Source organism: Lontra canadensis, unplaced genomic scaffold, assembly GCF_010015895.1.
Source record: "Lontra canadensis isolate GAN:19392208 unplaced genomic scaffold, GSC_riverotter_1.0 scaffold149, whole genome shotgun sequence".
NCBI lineage: Eukaryota > Metazoa > Chordata > Mammalia > Carnivora > Mustelidae > Lontra > Lontra canadensis.
Genome location: NW_022631143.1, coordinates 2111003 through 2138449, shown reverse-complemented (window position 1 = coordinate 2138449; position 27447 = coordinate 2111003). Strand labels below are relative to the sequence as shown.

The 27447-nt window shown below is 39.2% G+C and overlaps 1 protein-coding gene, 1 long non-coding RNA gene and 1 pseudogene across 5 annotated transcripts in view; 2 read left to right on the top strand and 1 right to left on the bottom strand.

Annotated features, from left to right (window-relative positions):
- ARHGAP26 (Rho GTPase activating protein 26) overlaps positions 1-27447 on the top strand; it is a 443583-nt gene that overhangs the window by 162867 nt on the left and 253269 nt on the right. For all 4 annotated transcript variants that reach the window (XM_032844264.1, XM_032844266.1, XM_032844265.1 and 1 more), the window contains exon 11: positions 1360-1438. In XM_032844264.1, the coding sequence (XP_032700155.1) occupies positions 1360-1438 (79 nt within the window). The remainder of the gene's footprint in view (positions 1-1359; positions 1439-27447) is intronic.
- On the bottom strand, positions 2731-3132 carry LOC116859179 (annotated as a pseudogene).
- Positions 23473-25943, top strand: LOC116859180. Its single transcript, XR_004381100.1, has 2 exons — positions 23473-24360; positions 25693-25943. It is a non-coding gene; the product is annotated as an uncharacterized LOC116859180 (long non-coding RNA).

Sequence of the window (27447 nt, the reverse complement as noted above, 5' to 3'; positions counted from 1 at the left end):
TTTAAATCCATAGTTTTTTTTTTTTTAAGATTTTATTTATTTATTTGACAGAGATAGACACATCTAGAGAGGGAATACGAGTAAGGGGAATGGGAGATGGAGAAGCAGGCTTCCCTCTGAGCAGGGAGCAGGATGTGGGGCTCAATCCCAGGACCCTGGGATCATGACCTGAGCCGAAGGCAGATGCTTAATGACTGAGCCACCCAGGCACCCCTAAATCTGTAGTTCTTAACTTTTTGAGGGTTGTGTCTCTTTTGATAATGACTGAGATTGAACTGTTAATACAGAAAAATATACGTATATTTGAAGATGGAAGAGTGGTTTATAGACTCTCTTGGACCCATCTGTGGACCGTAATGACTCCTGCTTTAATGAGCACAGAGCACTTTTAGCTCCCTCTCCCAAGAACGTTTTCATTGCTCAAGTCTCTGCTAGTGGAGTGCCATCTGTAAGGGGAACTCAACAAACACCATTTGATACCATGTGCAAGCTTTCTGGAGGGTTTGTGTTCAATTTGAAAGGCCAAGCAGATTTCAGTGAGAGGGTAAAAAGAATTAGTGCATGTGAAGAACTTAATACCTGACATGACAAAGTATTCACTTTAAAAACGATATACATTTAGGGCGCCTGGGTGGCTCAGTGGGTTAAAGCCTCTGCCTTCAGCTCAGGTCATGATCTCAGGGTCCTGGGATCAAGTCCCGCATTGGGCTCTCTGCTTGGCAGGGAGCCTGCTTCCTCCTGTCTCTGCCTGCCTCTCTGCTTACTTGTGATCTCTCTGTCAAATAAATAAATAAAATCTTTAAAAAAAAGATATACATTTAATATCATTATAAATCCATTTACCATCATAAAACATCTCCATGTCAAAAGGAGTTTAGAAACGTTGGATTAGAGGTTAAGAGGCCAGCGTCCCCTCAGCTTGATTGTTTCCTCTCTTTTTAATCTTGAGTCCAGTGATTCTGTTCGCTTTAATACATATGAATTGCTATCATACTGTGAGTAAAGGTCTCTGTTACACATTTTGGAGAATAGGAATGAATAAGACCTGAAGGAACAAAAACAGGGTCTAAAGGAATCACTTTAGTCATTTGTGTCCCTTAACTGTAAGCAGTAGGGTAATGTCTGCTGTGTTTTTTCCTAGCTCACTGAGGGACACAGGTTTATTGAGGGGAATTCAGGAGATAACTTTGCTTTCTGAGACTGAAAGGTGACTCTGACAGCTGCCTGTGTGCCAATATTCATTTGTTAATCCTAGCAATCTCTCACTCTGTTGTTTGGGTATTTCTTGAAGTTTCACATTCATCAGGATCTCTCTACCAGTGACACTGGGTTCATGTTTGTGTCCTCCTTTCTCCACAGGCCAGGGGTTATCACCATGCAGGCATTGTCGGAAGAAGACCGGAGGCTCTGGATGGAAGCCATGGATGGCCGGGAACCTGTAAGTAACAATTCAGGGAAGTAGAATAGAAATAAAGACCCTGAGTTGTTTGTTGCTTCCCAAGTGCAGTGATTTTTGCTCTCTATCTAAAGCCTTGGTTTCCAGTGTACCAGAGGACATCTTCTACTCTTGAACTTTCATCGATAATGAAACTGTTTCTGTGTGGTTGCAGTCCCTGAGCTTTGGCCTCTCAGTCCTTCAGGACTTTCAGGCTATGTGGTAGCCAAGGCAACTGTAGTGTCCTTGGGTCTCTTAGAGGAGGCAGAGTCTGGCTTAATGAATATTGATGTCTCCATGGAGTAGGATGCAAAACATTATCTCAAACCTATCTGAATGGGATACCTGATTTTAGAAGTGTATATAGATTATGTAGTATCTTTTCTCATCGCCTTCTTGTTCAGCATTCCCTTGCCATGGTAGCCCACATCCCATTATATACAGTGGGATTATCAGTGTAGATGGAAGGATTTGAGCCTTGGTAGTATGATCTGTGCTCCCATTTTCGAGATGCTGGCCTTTGCTGGTTGATGTAGTCTGGTGGTTTTCCTGTATCGTGTGACATGTAAAACTCATGTCAGGGCCCTGGGGGAGTCCCTAAAGTCAAAAATAGTGGCCTTACGTTGGTGCCAAAGATCTCAGCTGCAGTATTCAGCAGATACCAGGGTAATAGAAATCCTAAGAGTACATCCTAGGAATACAAAAGATAAAAAAGAATCCGGTGTCATAGGGCTAGTAGTTATAACTTGCAGAGGCACTATCCAGAGCGGGGAATGTGTGCAAAGCCATCAGGCCACAACCTTCATTGAGTACAGAACTCTGCATCAATATGCAATCATAGATGATTCCAGTTCATTTGTATGTTTCTCAGCCTACCCAGGTTAGGTGATCTATATTGATGAATGTGTCTTTCTACTTAGCTATTTTGTATATAAATGTGAAACTCCAGTCAACTGAGCAGAAACAAATAACTACTGTTTGGATAGTATTTAATAACATAGAGCAAGATTTAAAGAACCATTTAAAGAGTTTGGAACAGCTAACTTCGAATTGAACATTATTTAATCTTAATTCTTCTGCAGTACCTTTAAGTTACCCCTTGTTTTCTCTGAATACATTGTTAGTGATAGAAACTCTCAAAGCAGATAGACTTCTTTCTTTCTTTCTTTCCTTCCTTCCTTCCTTCCTCTCTTTCTTTCTTTCTTTCTTTCTTTCTTTCTTTCTTTCTTTCTTTCTTTCTTTCTTTCTTTCTTTACCAGGATGTTTATTTATTGTGTGACTGATTATTGAAATTCTTAAGATGAACTAGATGCTGCCACAGCTCCCCTGTTGGGTCGAAGTGTTGTTCCTTCACAGAGTCCAGGCCTGAATCTGTGGTAGACAACTTTTAGGTGTCTATTTGACCAGTCCCAGGGGTATTTCATATTTTAGCCTTGGCAATCCAGTTATACTTCCTTTTCTACTTGGTAGGATAGCCACATTTACCACAAGTCAACTTCTTAAGGTTATAGGCCTTAGAGCAGTGGGGACACAATGTGTGTGTCTTAACGTGATGCTTTTCAAATGATGATGTCCCTTTCCTCATCTGGCTTCTGCAGCCAAGACCAAAGAGGCTGGAAGAGAAGGCACTTCTGCTGTGTATATAGAGTAGATATACATTTCTACCATTAGGGTTTCTTGGGCACAATAGCTGCTTGTTGTCAGAGGCATTTGAAAGCCCCTTCCTAAGTTGTCCTTTATCTTTGCTACCATTACCCTTAATTGAGCTCTTTTGTGTGTGTAAGTCACAGATTTGGCATATTACATGTCTTAACCCATTTATTCTTCTTAGTACCTTATTAAATAAGTATACTCTTAGGACATCACAAAATACTACCATTTTATAGTTGAGGAAAGTGAGACCTAGCTTTAGTAACTTGGCTTAGTAGCACAGACAGTAAGTGGCTATAGTGGTAGGGTTCAGGTTAGGTCGCCATAACAAGGAGACTCCAAAGTGTAGTAGCTTAAGTAACATAGAAGTTGATTTCTCTCTCCAAGCCTGGAATGAGCAGTCCATGCTTTGCAGGGTCATTCTGCCATACTCAACTCATGACTTTTGAAGTTGCTCTACTAGTCATTGCTGTTTTTCAGCCAGTTAATGGAGATGAAAGTATCCAGGACCTCGAGGATGCACACATGACTTCCACTGGCCCTAACATACTTAAATTGGCCACATCTATCTACAGGAGAGGATGGGAAATCTAGGTTGAACATAGGCAGCCATGGACTGCCAGTACCCTGGGTATTTTATCACTTCTAGAAAGAAGACTATAGGGTGGCTGACAGTTTCCATCAAAGTGGCAGAGGTAGAATTTGAACCCATGCATAGTCCTAGATGTGTTTGGTTTTTATCATTAATAGAGATGAGATTGTTTGATTTTTATCATTAATGGAGATTAATAGGCATCTTGAAGATGCCTTCAAGAATTCTCACTCACTTCATTTTTATATACTTTATCTGAGTTTCTTGAATGATTCTTCAATTCTAGGGGAGGAAGTACCCAGGAAGAAAAAAAATCTTGTCAGGGCATACTATTCTTGGTATGGATAAAACCCCCACTGTTTTGAGGTTTCCCCAGCCCCGTAAGCTGCAGTTCTACAACGACTTTACCAACTCCCATTTTAAACCTCCCCTTCCTCCCTCTCCCTGCCATTTGATATTTGTTCTCTGTCTGTATGTAATTGGTCTTACTAACCACTTGAGTTTTCCTGTAGATTAACATCTGGCTTCTGCAGATGGAAAGCATGCTGTTGAAAGAAAACATCTCCTTGCTCCAGAATGTACACATTAAAACAAGTTTAAACACAAAATAATTCTGTTTCTAAACATAATATAAAATTATTTCCTCACAGGAACATATAGCTTACATTGAGAACAACATCTCTGTGTACTTTTCAGTTTCCTGAAGAGAGAGAAACAGACAAATGGTAACTGCATAGGTGGCAGGAATATTAGGCTTAATTTTGTCTCCCATTGCTGAGAGCCTCTAGGGGACATTCTTGGAGTCACATACCCAGTAGAAAATTAGCAGCTCCAGTTTTAATCACAGTCTGCCTAATTAGTTAAATCTATCCCCTTAGAAGTTTTGGCTTTGGTAAGGGAAGCAGAAACCTATTTCCTTAGCTGGTTCTGGAGTGTTAGCCTTGTATCAGGGAGATTACAATGGCAGCACCTAACTTTTGTTTTATACTTAGAGTTCAGTGGTTCTGTGAATGATTATTCTGTGTTGAATCTCTGTCTTTTTTTTTTTTTTTTTTTTTTTGGAGGGGGGTAACTTTGGTTTGCATCCTTTTTGTTCTTTTATCGTTTAATAACACCTTAGTATGGTTGGTTGGAAAAACAGTCTAAATGAGCCCTGAATTAGTTGATTTTACAGTTTCAGTTAATTGTTGCATAAATTACAGTTTTTAGCGTTCAGTGACTTTCTAGTTGAAAAGAAATTTTGAATGTCTTTATGGTATTCATGGATATATAATGGAGGAAGAAATTAGAGTTGTGGTTCTGCAATGAGTATTATAGTTTTTATCTATGCTGTTAATTTAAATTCAAATGAAGGAAGCCTCATTTATGCTTGGCCTGAAAAAAAGCTGGATTTATTGGCTTATGGAACTTAAAATAAGTTGGGATATAATAGTTCCAGCCCATCTGAATCCAGAAACTTCCATAATATTTGGAGTTGGTTTCTTCTTTTGTGTTGGTGTTTCTAGTAGGTTCTTTCCAGTTATGGTGATAGGCTTTCAGACTGTTCCAGGTTTACATTATCAAGAACAGGAGCCAGGAAACTTATTCTGTTAAAAGGCCAGAGAGTAATTATTTTAGGCCTTGGGAGCCCTCTGGTCACTATTGTAGCTAATCAGCTTTGCTATTGTAGCTCAAAAGCAGCCATCGACAATGGGTATGGCTACATTTCAATAAAACTTTATTTATAAAAACAGGTAGAAGCCAGATTTCAGTCATGGGTCATACTTTGTTGATCCCTAATCTATAAGTCTAGTGGAAAGAGAGCCTTATGTAATAATTCTAAAGAAGTCCCATATTTGAATTTTCTTGGACTAAATACTTGGACCATAGGGTGGGATAGTTGAATTGACCAGACCTGACTCCCCTGCCCACTGTGCTAGAACTGTGGTGGTGGAGAAATTTTGGCTTCCCCTAAGGGAAAAATCAAAGCATTGTTATATGAGGAAAGGGGGGAGATATGAGATAGCTAAAAGTGACAGTTTCTCCCTATTCCAATATCTAAATTTCATTAAAATTTCTATTCAAAGAGCTTATTCTTTGATACTTGGCCAAGAGTGAAAACCGCAAGTTTACCATTAACCTCATACTTAATTGTGAAAGACTAAATGCTTTCTCCCTAAGAATGGGAACAAGACAAAGATGTTCATTTCTAACAGTTTTATTCAATATAGTACTGGGAGTCATAGCCAGAGGAATAGGGCAAGAAAAAAAAATAAAAGGCCTACAGATGTGAGTATATAACTATTTTTTTTTTTTTTTAAACAACAAGCTAGTGAGTAAGATACAGTTTTGAAATGATTCTTCTGGATTTTCCTAGCTTTCTGTTAAATCTGGGTTGACAAGCTACAGATTCATTGTTGTAACCACATAAGCTTTTGTTTTAATCTTCTGTTACCTGGTCCTTACCTGCCTCCCACGTAGACTGTGGGTAACCTGAGCCAAATGCCCACAGCTGGAGCATTCATCCTTGTTTGTCCATTACCAACATAGCATCTGGTACAGATGACCCAGTGACTCAGTGGAACTAATAGGATAACCTGGACCCTCGGATCCTGGATCAGCCTCTCTAAACTGTGTTCCCATATATTTCTCTTAGCTATGATTTACGATGTCTGTCTGGAACTGCTGTTATTACCACCTTAATTTAGAAGTATTAGTTCTCTTGAATATTCCAAGGATTCTTCAGTGAAATTAGGTATTTATCTAATGAACCACTCCTTGAATATCTTTTGATGCCAGAATTATGTAGAATTTGTTTAGGAAGATAAGAAACAGGTGTTATAGCATGAAAGATGGTGTGTAAATCCACGTATTAGTTGAAACTTTGAAACTGATACCTTTATAGGTCAGAAAAGGCCCCATACTGGCTTTTTCTTATAGCTGAACCTCCTACTTTTGACACAGTGTCACACACTTATTTATGTAAGAGGGACCAGTGCCTGAAAAGGTGAGGCACCTTTGGTTGATCTTGGATAGATAATCCAGGTCTGCTAGCTTCCACCTCTCTGCTGTTTTTACTACAACACACATACTGCTGAATTATTAGGAAGCTGTAGTTGAATTGTATCTACCCTCTCTTTTAGGTGGAGCTACTTTATTTTGGCTCCTGCAGTGGTTGAAGAGAAAAGAGGAAGACACTAAGGAAAAACCACTCCTCTCGTGAGAGGACAAGACAGTGTGGCTTCCTTCTGCTTGCCTCCATTTTAAAGAAATCTTCTGTTTTAGTCCTGTGGACTTGGAGACTGAACGAAGTGTGCTCTTCCTCTTACTTTTTTCTGCTGTGCCCAAACTCTAGCCCCTAAGTGCTTCAAGAACTCCTAGAATAAATGAATAGTTTCATTGTATTTTACGCTCTGCACCCAGTACCTGAAAGAGCTGTTTAGAGTATTTAAAGGAAAAAGTAAAATTGATTACCATTAAGATCAGATTCTGGGATCAGAAGCAGAATGTTATGGTGGTTAAGAATGTAGTGTAGGTTCTGGGCACTTGGTGGCTCAGTTTGGCTGAATGTTTAACTCTTGACCTCAGCTCAGGTCTTGATCTCACAGTCATGAGTTAGAGCCCCACACTGGGCTCCGAGCTCTGTAGGGAGCCTACTTAAAAACAGGAAGGTAAGGGGCACCTGGGTGACTCAGTGGGTTAAGCCTCTGCCCTCGGCTCAGGTCATGATCCCAGGGTGCTGGGATTGAGCCCTGCATCAGGCTCTCTACTCAGCAGGGAGCCTGCTTCCTCCTCTCTCTCTGCCTGCCTCTTCTCTGCCTACTTGTGATCTCTCTCTCTGTCCAATAAATAAAAATAAAATCTTAAAAAAACAAACCAGGAAGGTAGGCTCTGCCAGCCCAAGTTTAAAACCCTGCTCACCACTAATAGGTCTCTCACCTTGTACAATGACTTAGTCCCTGCAAACATGTTTCTTTGGTAGCAAAATGGAGATAATAATAGTATCTTCCTATACAATTGTTTTGTAAGGATCAGTATATATGTCAGGTGATTAGCACAAGTCCTATACATGGTCAAGCGCCCACTAAAAGTTCTTACTGTTGTCTTTTTTGGAGAGGGGGGCAGATAGTAGGATAATTGGATTCTCTTTCTAGCTTCCACTTCGAAATTACTTGGCTCATTTGAGCACAGAATTTATTTAAAGTCACCTTGCCTGGGTTCGCCAGAGGGCAGGCAGGGACTGCTTTCACTTGTATGGAAAAAGTGATTTCACTGAGCAGTCAGGCTTAACTTGAAGTTTGCAAGCAGAGGATTATGAAGTAACTGTAGCCTCCATTGCTATAATGCAGCCCAGGCCTGGCCGTTCATCAGCCCAGCTGTATGCTAAGCTCACCTCACCTCACTGCAAATGCTTAGATCTTCCTTTCCGTGGTAAAATAGCCGATCAAAGGAATCTGAATGGTTAAGGAGGTGTGGGGTGAAACTGCTAAGCTCTTGTGTCATGATGCAGTTCTCACTCCTTTCTGAGTGGTGCAATGGTTTGGAAGGCTAGTTCTGCCTCGTTTGTGAGAGCTGTCTTTGTAATGCACATAGTGTGAGGTGAAGAGGCTGAAGGTGAGGTCTCGGGTTTGCTTCCCTTTTCTCCCACTTGTCCCCCAGTTGCTGGGAAATAGGATTAGACTTCTGTATTATTTTCCTCGTGTTTCTTCTTCTCTTACTAGAGCAAGAAGCTGGCTGCAAGCTTCCTCTTTGAGGCCTGTGAATGTTTTTATATAGGTAGAATTCATAATAGTATTTAATATTATCACCCCAATGTGTACAAGTCTTAAAAGGAATTGAATACTGTTCCCTCGGTGTTTGTTCCTTTTGGTTAGATGTTCTTGCGAAGAGCAGTTTCTCATAAAAGTCAGACTGTTTAATTGAGCAATGTGATATACAAAGTGGGAAGAAAGAGAAAGTCAGATGAAACCGAGTTTTATGCTGGGGAGTTGATGAAACTTTCCCAAGAAGTGGAATGACAGCCAGAAGATTTTTGCTTGAATGTTAGGACTTCATAACATGTTGGCGGCACTTATTCCAGTCGTAGGCATTCTTCTTTTAGCATTTAGCAAACATTTATAGATTGTCCACCGATTACTTTGATGGACCATGAAGATCCAAGATGAGGGAGGAACAGACCACCTTATTAGAATTGGTTTGCTGCTGTTTCCCCATTGCCTTGTCCAGTGGGTGGCACAAAGTAAGCGCTAGCAAATATTTGTTGAACAACTAGAGTCAAAATTAAAGAGTTGAAGATAACTGAGTGTTAGTTATTCTATTTTATTTTTTGTTTTGTTTTATTTTAGTTTATTATTTTTTGCAGGAAATTGGGTTGCTTTCTTTATGTAAGCCCATGTGTGTAATTATATTTCTTGATTTTGTAGTTCATTTATATACATACCTATCTACTTGTTACCAGAATTTAGGTGAGTGATTGTTAATCTTTTTTGATGCCATGGATTCGTTTGACAATCAGGTAAAGCTTTTAGACCATTTCTCAGATGCATAAAATAAAGTAAAATTCCTTTGAAAAGGAAAAAAAAATATGTAGAAATAGTTACCAAAATATTAAAACCACTTGGAATAGAAGTATATGCTTCTCTAATTATCACATTGTTTAATAAAAGGAAGGGCAGGTCTCATAAGTCCTATAAATGGTAATTCAGAATATCTGCAACAGTAGTAATGTTATATGGGAATACCTATGATTTTTATTTGTGACAATGTCACAACCACTGTGGTTTGTTGCCCATGCTCATATTGAAGGAGATGCTAAAGTTCAGTTAAAGGTTAGGGCAAGAGAGGTTTATTTTTTTCCTCCACCGTCCCAAGTTCATGGACCCCTGTATTCTGTCTGCAGACTCCATTTCTTTGCAAAGCCATTTGGAGACACTTGATTCCTGACTTCCAAGCTCTTGTCTCACCTTGTAATAGTAAATTGATTGGTTTGGTTACTTGATTCATATCTGTCCCCCTGCTGGATTATCGTATTCAACAGGACAGGAGCATTGTCAGGGTTTTTGATTGTTTTGTTTTGTTTTGTTTTAATTTGTTTTTGTATCTTTTGTACATACTGTTTGGCTCAGAGAAAGTGTTCAGTACATACCTGTCAAATAATCAGATGAATGAACCTAAGGAAAATTAAGGTATCGTTGGTTTTGTGTGACTGGTTCTTAACAAGGCTGGTTCTTGGCAATTCCCCACCTACCTTTTATGGATCGCCACACATCTGCTTACTTCTTTGTTCACTTTTTTGGTCTAAGCATAAACATAAAATCCCTTTTGATTGCCTTCAGCATTTTCTGCAAGCCTTAGATCTCAGCTTGTTGACCTCACCTGCACACTAACACCTTTCCAGGCTTGAGGCCTTTGTCATGGGCATTAGTTACACTTGTATCTTCATACTTGGTTGTATGAGGATACATACTTGGACCTTCTGTCCCCAGCCATAATGGAAGGCAAAAGTCCCTCTCTCAAGTTAAACCTGTAGTATGTATCCTTCTAGAACTTTCTGTATATTTATTCCTGTACATGTAATCTAGGAATAAACTCCTTTGTTTTGTAGAATTTTTGACATAGTATAGATTTCCTATAGATTCTTAAACCTTCAGTGTTTGACATGTAGGCACTTCTCAGCTTTTCCTCATGCCATTGTAATGTGCAGAATGATAGACTGGAAACCCTTGTACGTACTTCACTGTTTACCTATTTCAGCATTTGTCCAGGGTATATACCAAGTGGAATTGCATGTCGAATGGTAGGGACATTTAATATTTTAATGAATATTAACAGATTACTCTAAAAAAAAGTACTTAATTATACTGCCTCCTGTCAGTTACAAAGGTGCCTATTTTCTCTAATCCTTTGCCAATACTGTATAATTTAAGTGTGTATGTTTATGTGTCAGTCTGATGGTGGAAAAATGTATGTTGCTTTCATTTGCCTTCTTTTTAAAAAATTTTATTTATTTTATTTATTTATTTGACAGAGAGAGATACAGCGAGAGAGGGAACACAGTATAGGGAGAGGGAGAAGCAGGCTCCCCGTGGAGCAGGGAGCCTGATGCCGGGCTCAATCCCAGAACCCTGGGATCATGACCTGAGCTGAAGGCAGACGCTTAACGACTGAGCCACCCAGGTGCCCCTCATTTGCCTTCTTAAATTACTAATGAGATTGTTGAAAATCTTTCATGTTTCACCTTTTCAGTGCTGCGATATATATAAGGTCCATAAGACAATATATGGCATATGATTCATGCTATATATAGTATTATCATTATTCCTTTTTCAAATTTCCGGCCTTGGGATTACACCCATCATTTTTCTCAGTTCTGCTTTCTAAAGCCCAGTGTAGAAACCTTACTTATTCTAATGTTCTTTATGACTTTTTCACTTCATCCTCCATGGCACCTCTATTTTCTAGCAACCCACATCTGCTGCTGAGTTTTGGAGTGGTGAATAACAAAGGCACTTCTTGTGTCTCACCTGAACTGCTCTTCTCCCAGTTCAGTAGGCTACATGAACTAAATGGGAACCTGAAGATTCTCTGTACCTGTGTACTCTTAATAGCAGTCAGCAACCTGTTGGACTTAGCCAGCTCTTACCAAGGTCCTTCTAACTCCTAAGGAGAAAGTGTCCCATCCCTTCTCAAGGAGACACAGTAGCTGCAGTTTCTAACAGCTTCAAGGGCTCTCAGCCCAAGGGCCCTGACCTAGATGTGCCCCTCCCTGTAGCTGATGGGTGTTGCTCCTTTCAGCCCTCTGACCTCTGGATCCATCTCTGAGAAGAGAAACAGGATGCCTGCCACTCTCTCTACCTCTTCAGGGGTTAGTCACTATTCTGCCTCCTCCCAGTTTTGTTAATTACACATAAATTTTTTTTGGGGGGGGTGCGGAATATATTTTTATATTTTTGTGTCCTAGGTTAACTACTGCCCAATCTCTGAAGAGGCTGGTATAAGTAAGTCTGTAGCTGTGAAGGTTTCTGTCACCACTTAGTTGGTCATTTTAATCAGAATTAAGGCCAAAGTAAGAGTTAGCTGTTTTGTTTCTTCCCTCTGGAAGGTGACATTTTTGTAAGTCAAGAATTTATCAGAGGCGTGTGTATGTATATGTGTGTGTGTGTGTGTGTGTGTGTGTATTAGCTCATTTTTATTTTTTAACTTCTCATTTTAAAATCACTTCAGACTTACAAAAATGTTAAAAAAAGAGAAAAACAGTACAAAGAATTCCACAATACTCTCTACCCAGATATCCAAAATACTAACAGCTTGCATAAGTATAGCTTAATGATAAAACCGGGAAATTAACTTTGATATAATCTTATATCTATTATACAGATCTCAAATTTCACTAGTTGTCCAGTAATTATATATATAAAATCTTTTTCGGGGGGGATCTTGAATCTTTTCCAGGATCACATATTGTGTTTAGTTGTCGCATCACCTTAGTTTCGTTTAACTTGTATCAGTTTAGTGGCTGGGCTTTTTAAAGGCACATTACCATGAGTAGATGTCAAGATAGTTGAAACCCTCCATCAGGACAGCATCCTATCTCTGTTCCCATCTTGAGGTGGATTTGGGGACTGTTATCAGTATCCTACCTCCATCTAGGTGATAATTCATATCTTTCCACAACCAAACCACTTACGTTTCTGTCTGCTTCCAAAGGCTCTCTGATAGGCATTCAACCTAGTGTTTGTAGGTTTTCTCACAATACATCTATTTCTGTTGAGCCTTTTGTCTTCTGCCCTAACTACTCACATCATAAATTCTTCCTAGTGCAATTTACTATGTTTATTATCTGTGTTGCAGTTGTTGATTTAAAGGCAACTGTGGCTTTAATATCTTAATAGACATTCCGTAGAGTGACCTCCTGCCTCTAGCAGCAGCACCAATTACTGTTGGCCCTCTCTCAGATGTTATGGCAGTGATTCATGGGAGTGGAGATTATGGTTGGATTAACTTCAGTTTTTTTTCCCCTCTGTTGGAAAGGCAGTCAGTAAGAGAAAGATCTTTTTAGAGTGACTTTGTTCAATTTGAAGAATGATTGAACTAGCTCTTAGGTCCATTTTTGCAGCTTTCTCTTACATCATAAAAGCCTGGAAGTGGACATATTTGTTAGTGATCAAATCAAGGATGGCATTTAAAAAAAATATTGACAGATCTGGAGGCATTTTGAATATTAGGAAGTTTGTGAATTAGGTTGTTTGCTTTGTGGTGAAGTGTGGAACAAGATAAGCATTTAAAAAAAATTATCTTTGGGTTTGCTGAATCGGGCTCCACTCTGGTCAAGTCAAGAGGACTGATGATGCCAATGTGACTGTGTTCTTTTAAGGTGTGTTTCAAAAAATTCTGCCCCATGACCCTGCAAGAAAACACCAGAACAAATATAAACACATCCTAAAAGCAAAGCCATTTTCTAGTATGGTTTTTTTAAAAGTCTTCCCTTCTGGTCATCTGAAAAATAGTGCAGACATGTGGTCTAGTGGTTACAGCCAAAGGCTAAGCAGAAGGAACATGGCCCTGGCCAGCCCCCAGCCAGCGGCCGCCATTGTTCTCTCATACTGTGTGGTCTTGACCCAATGCCCAGAAATGCAAGTTCCCCCTTCCCCCACCTTTCCCCCTCTTCCCACCTTCTTTAATACTCCCCCTCTCTCTTTTTTTAAAGCAAAAAAGAGCACAGGGTGAGGGGAACCAGAAAATGAATTAAGATTCCTCAGGTTAGAAATACATGCGCTCTTATAAGTAATCATTGCTAATTAGTTTTGTTAGTTTCAAAACAGATTTATTGTAGCCAGACTAAGGAAATCATCACTGTGATCCCACTGGGGTTAGTGGATATGGGTTTTTGTTTTTATTTTATTTTTAGGGGAGAGGGTTCCTAGTGTTGGAATAAATTGGAGCATCTTTTACTTTCCCTTTTCTTTGCAACTTCTTGACAGAAATGAGTGCTTTCTCTTGATAGAATGTTGGATGGATAACAATATGTTACTTTGGCACTTTCCCCTAGTTCATACCTCTGTGTATGATCATTCTAGGGTGATTCAACTTACTAAGGGCAGGCCTTGATAGTATCCTTTCTGCTCTGATGCTTAGCAGAGTGCTCTGAAACCCAATAAGCACCCATTACTCATTGAATTAATTTGGAGGCAATGCGTTAAGGGGAGTCCTGCTAGGTAATACACAGTCAGATTTGTCTTTTGCGTGTCTTAGGTTCTGGTCATTTTTGGCTCCTCTAAATAGAAATCTATAAAGACAAAGATCTTGACTTTATTTTTCTTCACTATATCCCCAGCACCTAGAACAACCCCAGGCCCAAATAATTGTGCATAAGGATTGAGAATCCATGTTTAGTAAATATCTTTTAAATGAATAAATGGAAAAAAGAGTACCCAGGGGTGTGTGGCTTTTTTTTTTTTTTTTAAATCAACATGCTTTGAACTTACTGCATTTACATCCTTGCTGCCGATTCCTCTCTGCTTCTTAGTAATTGTTATATGGCAGGCACCAGTGGTGCTGCAACAGAGAAAGTCTCAGAGTAGAAGGGTTTTTAGAGACCAAAGATTTGTAATTGATTGAAATTAATAATCTGTAAACTGTTGTCTCCTGTCTGTAGTACTAACAATAAGGTTAGGATGTATATGTATGAAATTTTATACATAATACATAATGTGTACCTGTACTTCTGTGTATATATTATTATATATACTTACATATTTTTAATTTGTCATCTACTGGCTTTCCTTGAATTTCTGAAAAATGCATAAATATATTCAGAGCTCTAGTTCCTGTGGGTCACGTCACCATGCTATAAAAGAAACTGGCTACCAGCATCCTGTGGCCATGCGAAAGAGGCCTACAGTTGATAGCTAAGAGCTGATCTTAGTTGGTCTTCCGTTTCCTGAAATCATTCCTTTACTTTAGGCCTTTATTTCGAATTCAGAAACATATACTTTAAGAAAAAGTATGTGTTTATATATGTACATACATACGTTTGTGCAATGACGAGGTATAATAAAGGACTTAGCAGTAGGCATTCATTATAATTTCCCAAATGGGTTTCACTCTGTGTATAGTGGATTCCTTTTGTCTTAGTTTACTTCAGTGGTTGTGGTGAAGTAACCCTTACATTGGCTTTGGAGTCAGCCAATGTGAGTTTGAATCTTGATCTGCTCAGTTTACCCCGTTGTAAAATGGAGAGAGTGATAGTCCTTACGAGACTCCACAAGGTACCACATTGTGAGGTATCCATTCTATAAAGATTAGCTGTGTAATGGATAGTCCATTATAGAGAGTTACATATTCTATACATGCCTATGTATGATGTACATATGCCTATGTACATCATTGTCTAGGGATTTGAAAGATCCATTTGACCCTCCATTAACTGTCTTTTGGGCTAGCTACAGTCAGTAGAACTATAATAATTCAGAAAAACCCAAGTACGGTATATTTCATTATTTTTGGCAGCAGAACTTAGAAGAGGATAAAAAACAAAGCAAAAACATTAATACTTAAAATCAATTTAGGACTAAAACTTGGATAAAAATATGCTTCTGAAATTGTCAAGCCAGTTCTGCTAACTCTGTGTCAGAATGGTAACAATACTTAGCAACAACACATTAAACAAGCCTAGAACTGTCCTACTGAGGTTTATAGCTTAATTTTCAGAGATCAGGTTGAAGTGTCTTCGCAGATGGGATTGTGGAGGCTACTTAGGGTGTCCTACTATCTTGTTTTTGTTGCAAAGACTTATATGAAAAGACGCAGGAGCAGAGCTGGATCCCTCTCACCGGTTCCAGTAAGCCTTCGTTTTTTTGCCACTGTTGTCTCTTTAGTGCTAAAATCTAATAATGAGTATTGGGTTTCTGCCGTTCTGCAGTTAGCCTGGTATTACCCAATCAGAATTTGTTTCTAGAGGTTAAGAGCAATTTTACATAGGATGTGGGCTATTTCTTGGATTGGTGTGTCAGTCAGTATTCTTACTGGGTTCAGGACTGTTCAGTAGATTTTTCTAAACTCTGGCCACCATGTAGTTGATTTGGTCTATGAAGTCATCACAATCAAACAAGGATTGATACCAGCAGAGGAACTAGAGATACAGAGAGCAAGTTTGAGGGGCAAGGAGGGAAGGAAGTAGTTAGAACTTGAATAAATAAACTTGAATCAAGTGATGTGGTTAACAAGGACTTCTCACTTTGGGATAGATTTCGGGAGGAGTGTGGTGGTAGTGTCTGTGAGCCCTTCGATGTGGCAGGCAAGATGTTTGGATATGGATATGCTAAGGAGAAAAGGCTGTAGTGTTTCTTCGTTTGTCAGAGGGCACTGTGATATACTGCCACCTGGGCACTTCATGTAGACCTGGTTGTTTCATGAGAATAAATATTTGGGGGAGGGCTCTCTTTCTTAATATCTAGTGAAGTAATGACATTGTTTCTTCTGAGCTTCCTTGTGAGTTAAAGAGGTCTTGGAACGCTTCACCGTCAAGTGCATTTGTCTGCCGTCTGCCTGCATTTTGAGCTTGCTCAAAGATAGTATACATTTTCATTTCTTTCACAGATGAGTCATACAGAGGACAAGCTTTGAAGAGTGAGTGAGTGTGTATGTGTGTATAAGAGAGAAGTGGGGTGAGGGAGTGGGGAGTGACAGGCACAGGGAGAGAGGGCACATGTGCATTTGGAGGTTGTTTTCAGTCTCACTATTGGGTTTCCATGTTAGATTGATACTGATAATACTTACCCCATTTTTATTAGTGCTTATTAGCTTTGCTTTTTTTGACTCCACAATTAACAATTAAACTGAGACTAGTGGTATGATTTCTTTTTCCATACTCTTTATGAGTAGCTTTAAATGTTTTGCTTATAAGAAAAGTAGAATCAGCATTGCATTTTCTTTTTCCTAGACAGCTCTATTCCTTTCAGTTTTTATTCCCAGTTCAAACAAGAAATTCTTAAGGTAATTTGTTTCCCCCCTGCATGTTCTTTCTTGTTTGGTTCTTTTTTTGTTACCAGAGTGCTCTGCTTCTGGCTTTGATGATCAATCCAAGTCATTGACCAAGGAAGTCAACTTCATGGTTATAAGAAAGTCTGTGAATCCCTGCTTGTTCTCAATGAACTTATCCCAAATTATTATAGAGACCTATTTAGATTAGAGGAGAGCTACAGAGATGGCTGTGGGAGTTACATGAAGAAAAGAAACACTGATTCAGGATTATGGATGGGTCCTCTGTAAGGATAATTTCTTCTGGGAGAGCCTTTCTTGCTAGTTCCATGGCACTTTTCCTGTGAGATAGTTTTTAGGGTGGTAGATGTATGGGAAGCAGAAACACTACTTTCTTTCAAAATGATCGTTGTCTTTGGAGGACCTTTGAGGAAGACTATACATGTAAAATGAGAAAACAGGAGGCATAGTGTCCCCACGTTTATTGCTCTTTTGGGCAGTAGCAGAAGGAGCACCAAATTAGGATTTGGGCTGGGATCTAATTGAGTCAGCTAGCCATGGACCTTGAGCAAGTAGCTGACTTTTAGTACTTGATTGCCTCATCTGAAAAATATATATGAGCTCATCAGGGTGGTAGGTGTGTCAGTCATTAGGATCTTACCAGTTTTAAGGTGATGTGAATCTACATCTTCTGACTAAACAACTAGTCAAATTCTGCAGATCTACGGATCTGCAGCTACTACTAGAGTGGCTGAGGGTCCTTCCTCCGGGAGCCTCCGTACTGGTCTGGATGTTTATTTACAAAGTTATTCTACATCTGCAGTTTGGAGTTGAACATGCTATGAGAGGAATACCCAAGTTGGTGTAGCAGATGGGTTCGTTTCCTAGGGCTGCTGAAAACAAATTATCATAGACTTGGTGGCTTACAGTAATATACATTTATTGTCTCACAGTTCTGAAGGCCAGAAGTCCTAAATCAAGGTGTCAACTGGCCAACAGTCCCTCCAAATTCTCTAAGAGAGGAATCTTTTTTCCTCTTGCAGCCTGTGGTGGGCCTGGGAATTTCTTGGCTTGTGGCTACCTCATTCTCATTTCTGCCTCTGTTTTCATGTGGTCTTCTCCATGTCTTCCTTTCTGTTCCTTATAGAGGCACTTGTGTTTGGACTGAGGGCTAGCCAGATCACCCAAGATGCTCTTTCTTAATTACAGCTACAAAGAACATCTTTTTTTTTTTTTTTTTTAACTAAAGTCATATTTATAAGGTTAGGGCACAGGCATATCTTTACATGGGCCACCGTTCAATTCACCAGAGCAGGCTGATTTCTTTTCTTGGTCTCTGCATTTTAGAGATGGCATATGCCATCTTTGATGCCAACACTTGGCTGTGGGATTGGGATCTAATTGGGGAGTTTTCTGTTTTGGGCATATTTATTTTGTGTCTTGTTCTGCTGTCTTAGTCAGATGTACTCAAACCTGTTTTAGTGTTTGCCTATAGATCGCTTTCTTACTGCCCTTCCTTGTTCTTACAGACGTTGTAGCATGAGCCGGAAGCAGAGGAAAGCCTTGGCTCATTAGTGGAGGGGAGGGCTTGGGGGTGGGGACAAATTGATAGAAAAGTGAAAAGTAACTTTGAAACAGTGGATGGGAACTTTGTTCCCTGGACTATTCTGTTACTCAAAGGCAGAAACAGGTATTTGCTCTGAGAAAACTCCCATTACTACTGGACCGCCATTCCCGTTGGCAGTTTGTTTTTACTGTATTTGCTTGTTTTTATTAAGGTGGAAGTAGCCACAATGGCATGGAGAGGATATAGCTTATAATACTTTGTCCCAGTCAGTGTCCTTAAGTCATGCTGGGGTTTAGCTTGACAAAATGAGCACCCACACCTCCCAGGATGTCCCTCACTGGAATCCTACTGGCTCTCTCCTTCGTTAACATGTGAGAGGAAAGTAAGCTGCTCTTCAAAATTTTTAACCTCTGGGATTCAATTCCAGTGAACATTTTTTTAGTATAAACAGTGTCCTACCCACTGTATGGTAGTGAGAGAGTTAAGAAGTACACAGGTTAGGCATCTGCCCATGGGTCATGGTTCCTTTTTCCCTTCTCTGTTGGTACCTTATTCCAGTTCCACTGTAGTGCTTAGTTCTTTTGAACTGAACAACTGGTTCTGTTTTTAACACCTCAGCGCAGGAAAGTCTACGGAGGCATTCTGCATATAAATGTATACCACATATGTGTACGGTTGTGGTATTTTGTAGCTTCAGAGCTTGGCTCCTCATAGGTTTATGAGTATCTGTTTCAAGTACCTGCTTGTTTCACCACCTTTTCTAATTGGCTGGTTCTTCAATTCCTGACCCTGGCAGACACTCTGTGTGTCAGGCTAGTTCAGTATTTCAGGACTTGACAAAATTAAGGCAGCCTATCCTATATGGACAGGACTGTTCTTTTATTTATTTTTTATTTTTATTTATTTATTTTTTTTGGTTAGGTGGAACTTACAGAGTCCCAGTTGAGGAGAGACAAACCAGAAAAGTTTGACTCTCCCTTTTATCTTAAGACATGCAGCATTTACATCTCTGTTACATCTTACATATCTCTGCCTGAAGGTGAGCTTCAACCATCCGTGTGGGATGGAGCCATATAGTGGTTATCATTCCGATATGAGAGATGACTTCCTTCAGATCCTTGGTGGGCAGAGTCCAGTTGGGGTGGGATATACGAACACTAGAATTGCTTTTTGCAAACCTGGTCTCTCATGGTATCTGTTCAAACCTTTTGCCTCCTTTGGACCACTGAGAGGCATGTTCCTCCTATTTGGTTGTAGATGGTACAAAGCAAGCAAGTATGATATCTAAACAGAGATGTTTTTGTTTTGTTTTGTTTTTGTTTTTCTTAACAAGGGATTTGCAAACATTACATGTTTTAATCCTTTAGCCCATCTCTGGGAAAGGGCACCCAGACTTTGGGGGATATTACTCAAGTAGTCAAGATCTGTTAACCCCATTCTTTCTATAAAATAAAAGAATGTTAGTTCCCATAAAATGAGATTTTTCCCCCACTCAGGACTTATTACAATATTCACCCAATTTAGAGCACCAGGCTGTGCTTTCTTTCCCTGCTCCTATGGTCAGAGTTTTAGCTGACCTGATGTCTGTCCCTGGCTTCTGATAGAGTCCCTTTGTTATTGTAATTGAAGTTTTACAATGTTACCTCTCTTCTATGTTATAAATATATTTTCATTTGGGCTGGTGAATTATGCTCCCCACTCAATCTAGCCCTTTTGGAGTCATTCATTTGGTCCTGTTCTCTCTCCAGCTCTGTTTTCTTTCTTTCTAAAAACACTCCACTTCCTTGTTAGTCCCGATTTCCCACTTCCCATTGGGATCTCTGCATGCTCCCTCCTGGGAATTTGCCAGGTCCTCTGCCTAGATCAGTAACTTTCCAGCAGCACAGTATCTGGCACATAGTCCACTCCAGACACATTGAGTAAGTGCATGAAACTTGAATAGTGTCCAGTGTTGATAGAGCATCAACTTAAATGTGTTCCTGGTGTTCTGGTGCCCACTGTGTCCCCATGGGACACTGAAACTTCTTTCTTAGTTTTTTTAATTTGTGGTTCAGGAACATGCAATTTGCCTATTTACTAATATATTTGATGGAGGCCTAATTCTGGTATTGTTTAAATGTCATCAATTCAGAGACCTGTCAATTTAATAATCACTTCTGGGGAGCACAAAGGAAATATTTTATTAAATATAAACAAGGATTATAAGGTGCATTTCAGTTCTAGGAAAAAGGTGTTGTTGAGTCAATGCAAGATGGGGACACCTGGATGGCTCACTTGAGCATCTGACTCTTGGTTTTGGCTCAGGTCAGGATCTTGTGGTTGTGGGATTGAGCCTCACATTGGGCTCTGTGCTCAGTGCAGAATCTGCTTCAGATTCTCTCTCTCTCAAACAAATAAAATCTTAAAAAAAAAAAAAAACCCGGGGCGCCTGGGTGGCTCAGTGGGTTAAGCCGCTGCCTTCGGCTCAGGTCATGATCTTGGAGTCCTGGGATCGAGCCCCGCATCGGGCTCTCTGCTCAGCAGGGAGCCTGCTTCCTCCTCTCTCTCTGCCTGCCTCTCTGCCTGCTTGTGATCTCTCTATCAAATAAATAAATAAAATCTTAAAAAAAAAAAACAGAAGTAAGATGGTATATATAAATCCCTAGTGATGTACTGTGATTAGCCTGGAGAAAAATTATGTGGACAGGAGGTTTCTTGATGGGAGAGAGTTAGAGACTCCTTTAAAAATCCAGTGAATATTATGGACTATCTAAAAACAAAAAACAAAAGAAGAATGTACCCAGGAAAGAAATTTTGGCATAACATTTATGGGGGTTTATAGGTCCTTTGAGTCCACCCAATTGCAAATCTCTGGCACCACGAATTATAAAAGAGCATGTCCTTGTTTGACACTGTTGGGAAAACTCTCCCAGGAATGACTGAAGAAGACATCTTGCAATGTTTTATATCAAGAACCTTGTTTAGGTTATTAACACTAAAAGACTCAGTAGGCCTCTAATAGGGAAAATGGAAGTAAATACTGACCAGTTCCAGATGACTAGTTCCAAATACTCCTTGTAGCCAGTCTTATGGTCCAGGACACGTCTCATGCTGTCCCCACGTAACATGTAGCACACTCGGAGTAAATCCTTGTGAAGCTTGTTGCTTACTTGCCTTTGCTTGCTCTAAATGCCAGAATCTTGGCTGTGACAGTGAGTGGAGTTCAGCCAGCCCAGTTATTTCTGTAGAACAATCTCTGGAGGGCTTCTTTTATTTAGGACTTTTGAAGACAACAGAGGATTAGTTGAGGATGCATAAACCCACACTTTGTAATGAAGCTGTGCATAAGGTTTTAAGCATAATTATGGGGTTAGGGGCTCTTGTTTATATGTTTTCATTATCTTAGTCCCTAAAGTCAGGAGTTTACTTGGGGAAGCAGAAGTTATGATTAATTGAAAACATTAACTGATGACAGACCACTAATAAAATTAGTCATAGCTCAACCAGTTGTCCTCCTTGCTTAACACTTTCATTTATTTTTAGGACATCTTCTTTGTGTCCTGGTCTCTCTACAAATGGCAGATAAACATCAAAAGCAAGAGAAAGAGAAATTATAAATCTTATAAAAGCTGTGGGATTTCAGGAAGTCCACCAAAGTGGACTGACCATCTTTTTGATAATGCTGTTAAAGTTGAAGTTAAAGATTATCTTACAGCATTATCATAAAATCTTAAAGGAAAAATTGTATTTCCCATTATTATTCTATTAAGATTTTGTGCACAGTTAAAATAAGAACTTATATCTTAATTAAAGGAACTTTATTTTGATTATTTCATCTTTCTAGATAAAGTCATACTAGTCACCCTACTACCACCTAAGGGCCACCATTTGACCGTAAAGTGTTGGTCTTCACGTTATCAATATTCACCTTATGGCTTTGTCTTTGTACCAACTATCCAATGGTAACAAGGCCCCCTTTCTGGTACATGATGCATGATAGCCACTGGGTTTGGGTACAGGTTTCTAGATTCTCTCACCCAGGATAATATTTTCTGGTTTGATCTAGATTTTTGCACTGCACTCTTCTTATTCCTGTTGCTGTGTATTGGGAAATATCTTCTTGCATTGCAGTGTGCCCTACGTTTAATAGAATGTGCACAAGTACTCTTGTGTGACAACTTAGAGCTCAGCTCTAAGTACAGAGAATTTAGCAAGTGAATTACAGAAACTTGTGCCTATCAAACACTGTAAATTCCTGTGACTCCCAGATCCTCCCACTTTCACACATTACTTTGTGGACATGCTCTAGTTTCCAGTCTAGAAAGATAATTCAACTGCAGCATAGACTCCACATAACTTTTCTAGAGAGATTTTTATTTCCAAATGTTTTAGTCCAGAGTAACTTGCAACTTTAATATAACATGAGCTACATTTGAAATAACAGAGGGGAATATATATAAGGGCCCTTCTCTCCATTTGTTTAAAAAAAAAATCAGTAATGAAAAATTCAAAGGAGAGATATGAAAATTTGAACAGAAGTCTCAATCTTTGATGACCATTTTTTATTCAACAAACATTCTTTAGACTTTAAGTCATGTGTTTAGATATAAATCCCTCTCCTTCCACCCTGATATGGTACCCAGATTATGTTTAAAATAAGTTTTGGGATTGTGTTGACTCAGTTTTTATGCAAAGATAAGCTCTCTAAAATAAAATGCCTAAATATTTAGTTAACTGCAAGACTGAAAAGCCTCTGAGATGCTGGTATAATCAAAGCTAAAAATAAATGTAGTAATCATATATTGATATATTAAAAAATAAGCAATATTAGCAGATTTTTATTCTGCAGCCTTCTTTAAAAATTTGTGACCTTGAGATTAAGACATGCTAATCTGCAGGAGAAGATGTGTATCATTTGAAATATAGAGAAAAATGTGCATATTTGTTTTTAGTTCAGTTTTCTGATATAATAAGGGATGATTAATCTCACAGACTGCTGGAGCTGAAAGAGATCTTAACGTTCAATTTAAGCATTTCCTTCATTTATAGAAGAAGAAAAGTCCAGAGAAGGAAAGTGAATTCTTCACCAGATCTCTCAAGCACTAGGTGGCAAAACCAGGACTAGAACCCAGGACTTCTGGCTTCTAAGTTGATGCACTTTTCATTATGCCATGCTATTAATGGACTTTTTTTTTTTTTTTTAGATTTTATTTATTTATTTGAGAGAGAAAGTGAGAGAGAGAGCACAAGTGGGGGTTGGTGGGAGAAGGAGAGGGAGAAGCAGACTTCCCACTGAGTAGGGGGCCCTATGCAAGGCTCAGTCCCCAGGACCCTGGGATCATGACCTGAGCCAAAGGCAGATCCTCATTCGACACAGCAACCCAGGTGCTCCCTATGTGGACATTTGTAAGAATGATGTAGTAAGAGCTCATTTATCTGTTCATTTTATCATTAACTTGGCAAACTTTTAGGACACCCACTTTACCCAATATATTAATTTTCTATGGCTGTGTAACAAATCACCACAAACAAACTGAGTGTCTTAAAACAACCCCTCAGAGTTCTGATGCTTAGAAATCCAGCATGATGTGTCTGGGTTCTCTGCCCACCCTGAAATCAAGGTGTTGGCTGGTCGTGTTGACATCTGGATTCAGAGTCCTAAACACTGTACTCCTGTGATTGACAGAATTCAGTCTGTCATGGTTATAGGACTTGAGTCCATAATTCCTTGCTTTCTGTCAACTTGGGCCCACTGTATCATCTAGTGGCAGTCCTGCATTCCTAGTCATGAGGCCTCTTCCATTTTCAAGCCAACAGCAGTATGTGGAACCTTCCTATTCTTGAAATCCCTCTGATACTTTTTTTTGCTACCTACCTGAGGAAACTCTGATTTTAAATAAGGACTTCCGTGAGTAAATTAGGCCCACCCAGGTAGCCTCTGTATTTTAAGGTTAGCTGAGTTGGGACTATAATTATATCTTCAAACTCCTTTAACCTAGTACTTAAATTAGTGTTTGATTGAACAACCATAGGGCAGAAATCTTAGAGGAGCCATCTTTAGAATTCGGCCTATCATACCCAACTTCCTAATTTACCTCATTGCCAAACAGGACAAACTTTGGACAGAACTTACCATCTGTGACACTTCTGTGAATCCTAAAATAAAGACCACTAAATGAGGTTAATCTTTTTTTTTTTTTTTTTTTTTTTTTTTAAGTATTCCAAGGGCCTAGTGATGGAGATGGGCTCTGGACAGCAGTAACTTAAAAAATTCAGGCACTTGATTGCATATAAAAGGCAGTGTCCTGCATAGCCTGATGGTCACAGCTAAAGCTATGATAACTTGATGGACACAGGAAGTAATTTTTGGTAGAAGAGAAGGAATTGTATTATAAAAACATGGTTCAGACACCTTTGTCCTCCTCATGGCTACTGCAATCAAATACTAGTAATGAGCCTAAGTCAACAAGAAAAGGTTGTATTCCACATACTCAGTTGAAGAATTGAAAATCAAATGATAGGATTTGAGAGAAATTCCTACCAAAAAATAGCTTAATGTTTGGCCACATAAGAAGGCTAAACTGTATGAGAAAAGTAGTTAACTTAAGCAGTTCCCCAGTGGCTCATTGGGGAATTACTCATTTACAGTGAAACCCAAATCCCTGGTGTGACTAGAAAGGCCAGCATCATTGGCTATCTTTCTATTCCCCAGCACACCAAAGCTCTTTCCCACCTCAGGATCTTTGCACACATCCTTCTGCCTCTCTGCAATGTTCTTTTGGCTTTTAACATGCCTTTTTACTTAGCTCACTCTTTATTCCTCAGTTCTTAGGCTAGATGTCACATTCTCAAAGAGGTGTTTTCTCATGGCCCTATTTATAACATTACTGTCTTTTTTCCAGCCTGTGGGACCTTCTGTCACATTACCCTGCAAATCTCCTGTACAGCCTACACTGTGTGCTTTTTATGATTTGTCTCCTGCCTTTAGAATGTCACTTCTTGAATTAGGTTTTATCTAACTCACCTTTGTCTCCCCAGTGGTTAGTTAGATCAGGGGTCGAGCATATAGTAGACAGTCACTATTTGTTGGATGTTAAAGGAGTCTAGAAAGGTTAAAAGTTCCATTGTCATAAAGGGAAACCATGGCATAGCAGGGAGTAGTGCTGTCCCTGAGAGTTTGAGGAAATTTCAGCCTGTCTCTTGACCTATTGGTATTCCTAATTACCAGTTTGGTAATTGGGATATGAATCACTTAATGACTAGCCCAAGGCCATACAGTTAATCCTAGTAGGAGCTAAGATTAGTTTCCAGAATATTTGATATTTTTGTTGATTCTCCCACAAGGAAGAACTGGTCTGTGTTGAAAATATTCAACTTTTGAAGTCCTTGCCTTTGAAATGAAATTAAATAAATGACAGCCATTTCATGTCCCATTTCAGTTTACTCTTCATAGTCTCTTCATTTTTTTTCTGCTTATATGTTCTCTTCCAAATTTGTTGTTTTCATTTTCAGTGTCTATTAAACAAAAATGATGACAGATTCATCTCCCAGTGGAAATTACACATCTTTCGAACTCTGGCCAATATTCCTCACCCTCAACACTCCTGGCTTTGTTAAAAATATCATTTACCCTTTGAGGTACTTGTGTGGTCGGTACTGAGACCAAATTAATGAGGAACTTCAAAGGTTCGAGCAAGGAGAGATGTGAGTGGTGGTAAACTGCACGGAAATTATCTCCAAAATAAAACTTTGTCTGTGTATCTAATGCAGATTTTACTGGGTATTTCATTCTCTACTGAAATTTGACTGAGGTGCTTTGAGTTTGGTTAACTCCATGTGAATTTTACCTTGGCAAGTACAAAACTGTGCTCTCAGGTTTTTGTTGGTTTTCATTTTTTGCATCCTTTAGCCTCTTTTCAGTTCTCTGGAGTTTTCTTGAGTAAATAGGAATTCACTATGTACTGTTTGGGTGGGATTGCTTTTGGCTTTTAACTCTATGGAAGAATTAGGGGGATAAAAGAATGGAAAAGCCAAGACCCTTTATGCCAAGTTTCCAGATCATCTGCATTGTTGGGCAGTGATAAGAAGATTGATAGGTATCTTTATAGTCTTACTCAGCTTATGGGCTACCAGCCAGAAGATTGTCAAGAGTATTCCTAGTTTGATTAATGTGACTGAATGGTGGCAGTTATTGTCATTGTCGTTGTTGTTGTTTGAAGAGCTGGGAGGCCTCCCACTGATAAAGCTATTTTTGTGCAAAGCATACTTCCACCCGAGTGGTGGGAAAAGCAACCTGAATCCCCCAGACAGGCAAATCAGATGAAGTAGGGGTAGAACAGAGGGTGGACACAGCCTTTTACATTAGTATGGAGAATGCTTAACTCTTTAGCTGTGAGTATCTTAGCAAACAGATAAATGAGTAAAATAACTTTACCGGTCAGAAGGATTCCCCATATCCATGCATTATAAAGGTTCACTTTACCTGTTTATTAGAATATCTGCAGTATTCTTTACAAATGTCAAATACTTGACAGAGGGGAAAACAGAGCTGAAGTGTTCCAAGTCATTAATGATTACAAAGCATTCAGAAACCGAGATAGAGCAAAGTTAAAGTATAACGATTTTTAAAATGGACATAAGGACCAATGAAAAATCAAGATAAAGCAAACCTGAAATTATAATATTTTTGATGGTCTTAGTGTGTCTAGTTTAATTGTTTGAAATCTGAACTGCTAGATTGTCTGCTTCTATATAGGATACCTAGAAATTGAAGTAAGATGTGTTATTAAAATACAACCCTTTACCCTTATGTATATCCCTGTCAAGTTGAGGAGAGCAGGACATTAAAAAGATGACCATGCAGAATAAATAGGCTTAAGCAGCTTCCCGAAGTTTAGTTGTCACCTCCGACCCTATTGATTTTGGTCATACTTCCATAACAGTTGTTCTGCTTACTATTGCTGTTACTATTACTTCGATTCATTTCACTTTCTTTACTTGCCAGATTACCTTTAAAAAGGTAAATACATTTCTTACTATGTAAACCAGTGTCACTTACTGGACTACAGGAACCCTAAAAATAAATGAAATGGGAACAAAGCTATATAGGTCATTTCTTTTTTATTTCTTTTCTTTTCTTTTTTTTTTAAGATTTTATTTATTTATTTAACAGAGAGAGATCACAAGTAGGCAAAGAGGAAAGCAGGGGTGGGGGGGGAGGGAAGCAGGCTCCCTGCCGAGCAGAGAGCCCAATGTGGGGCTCATCCC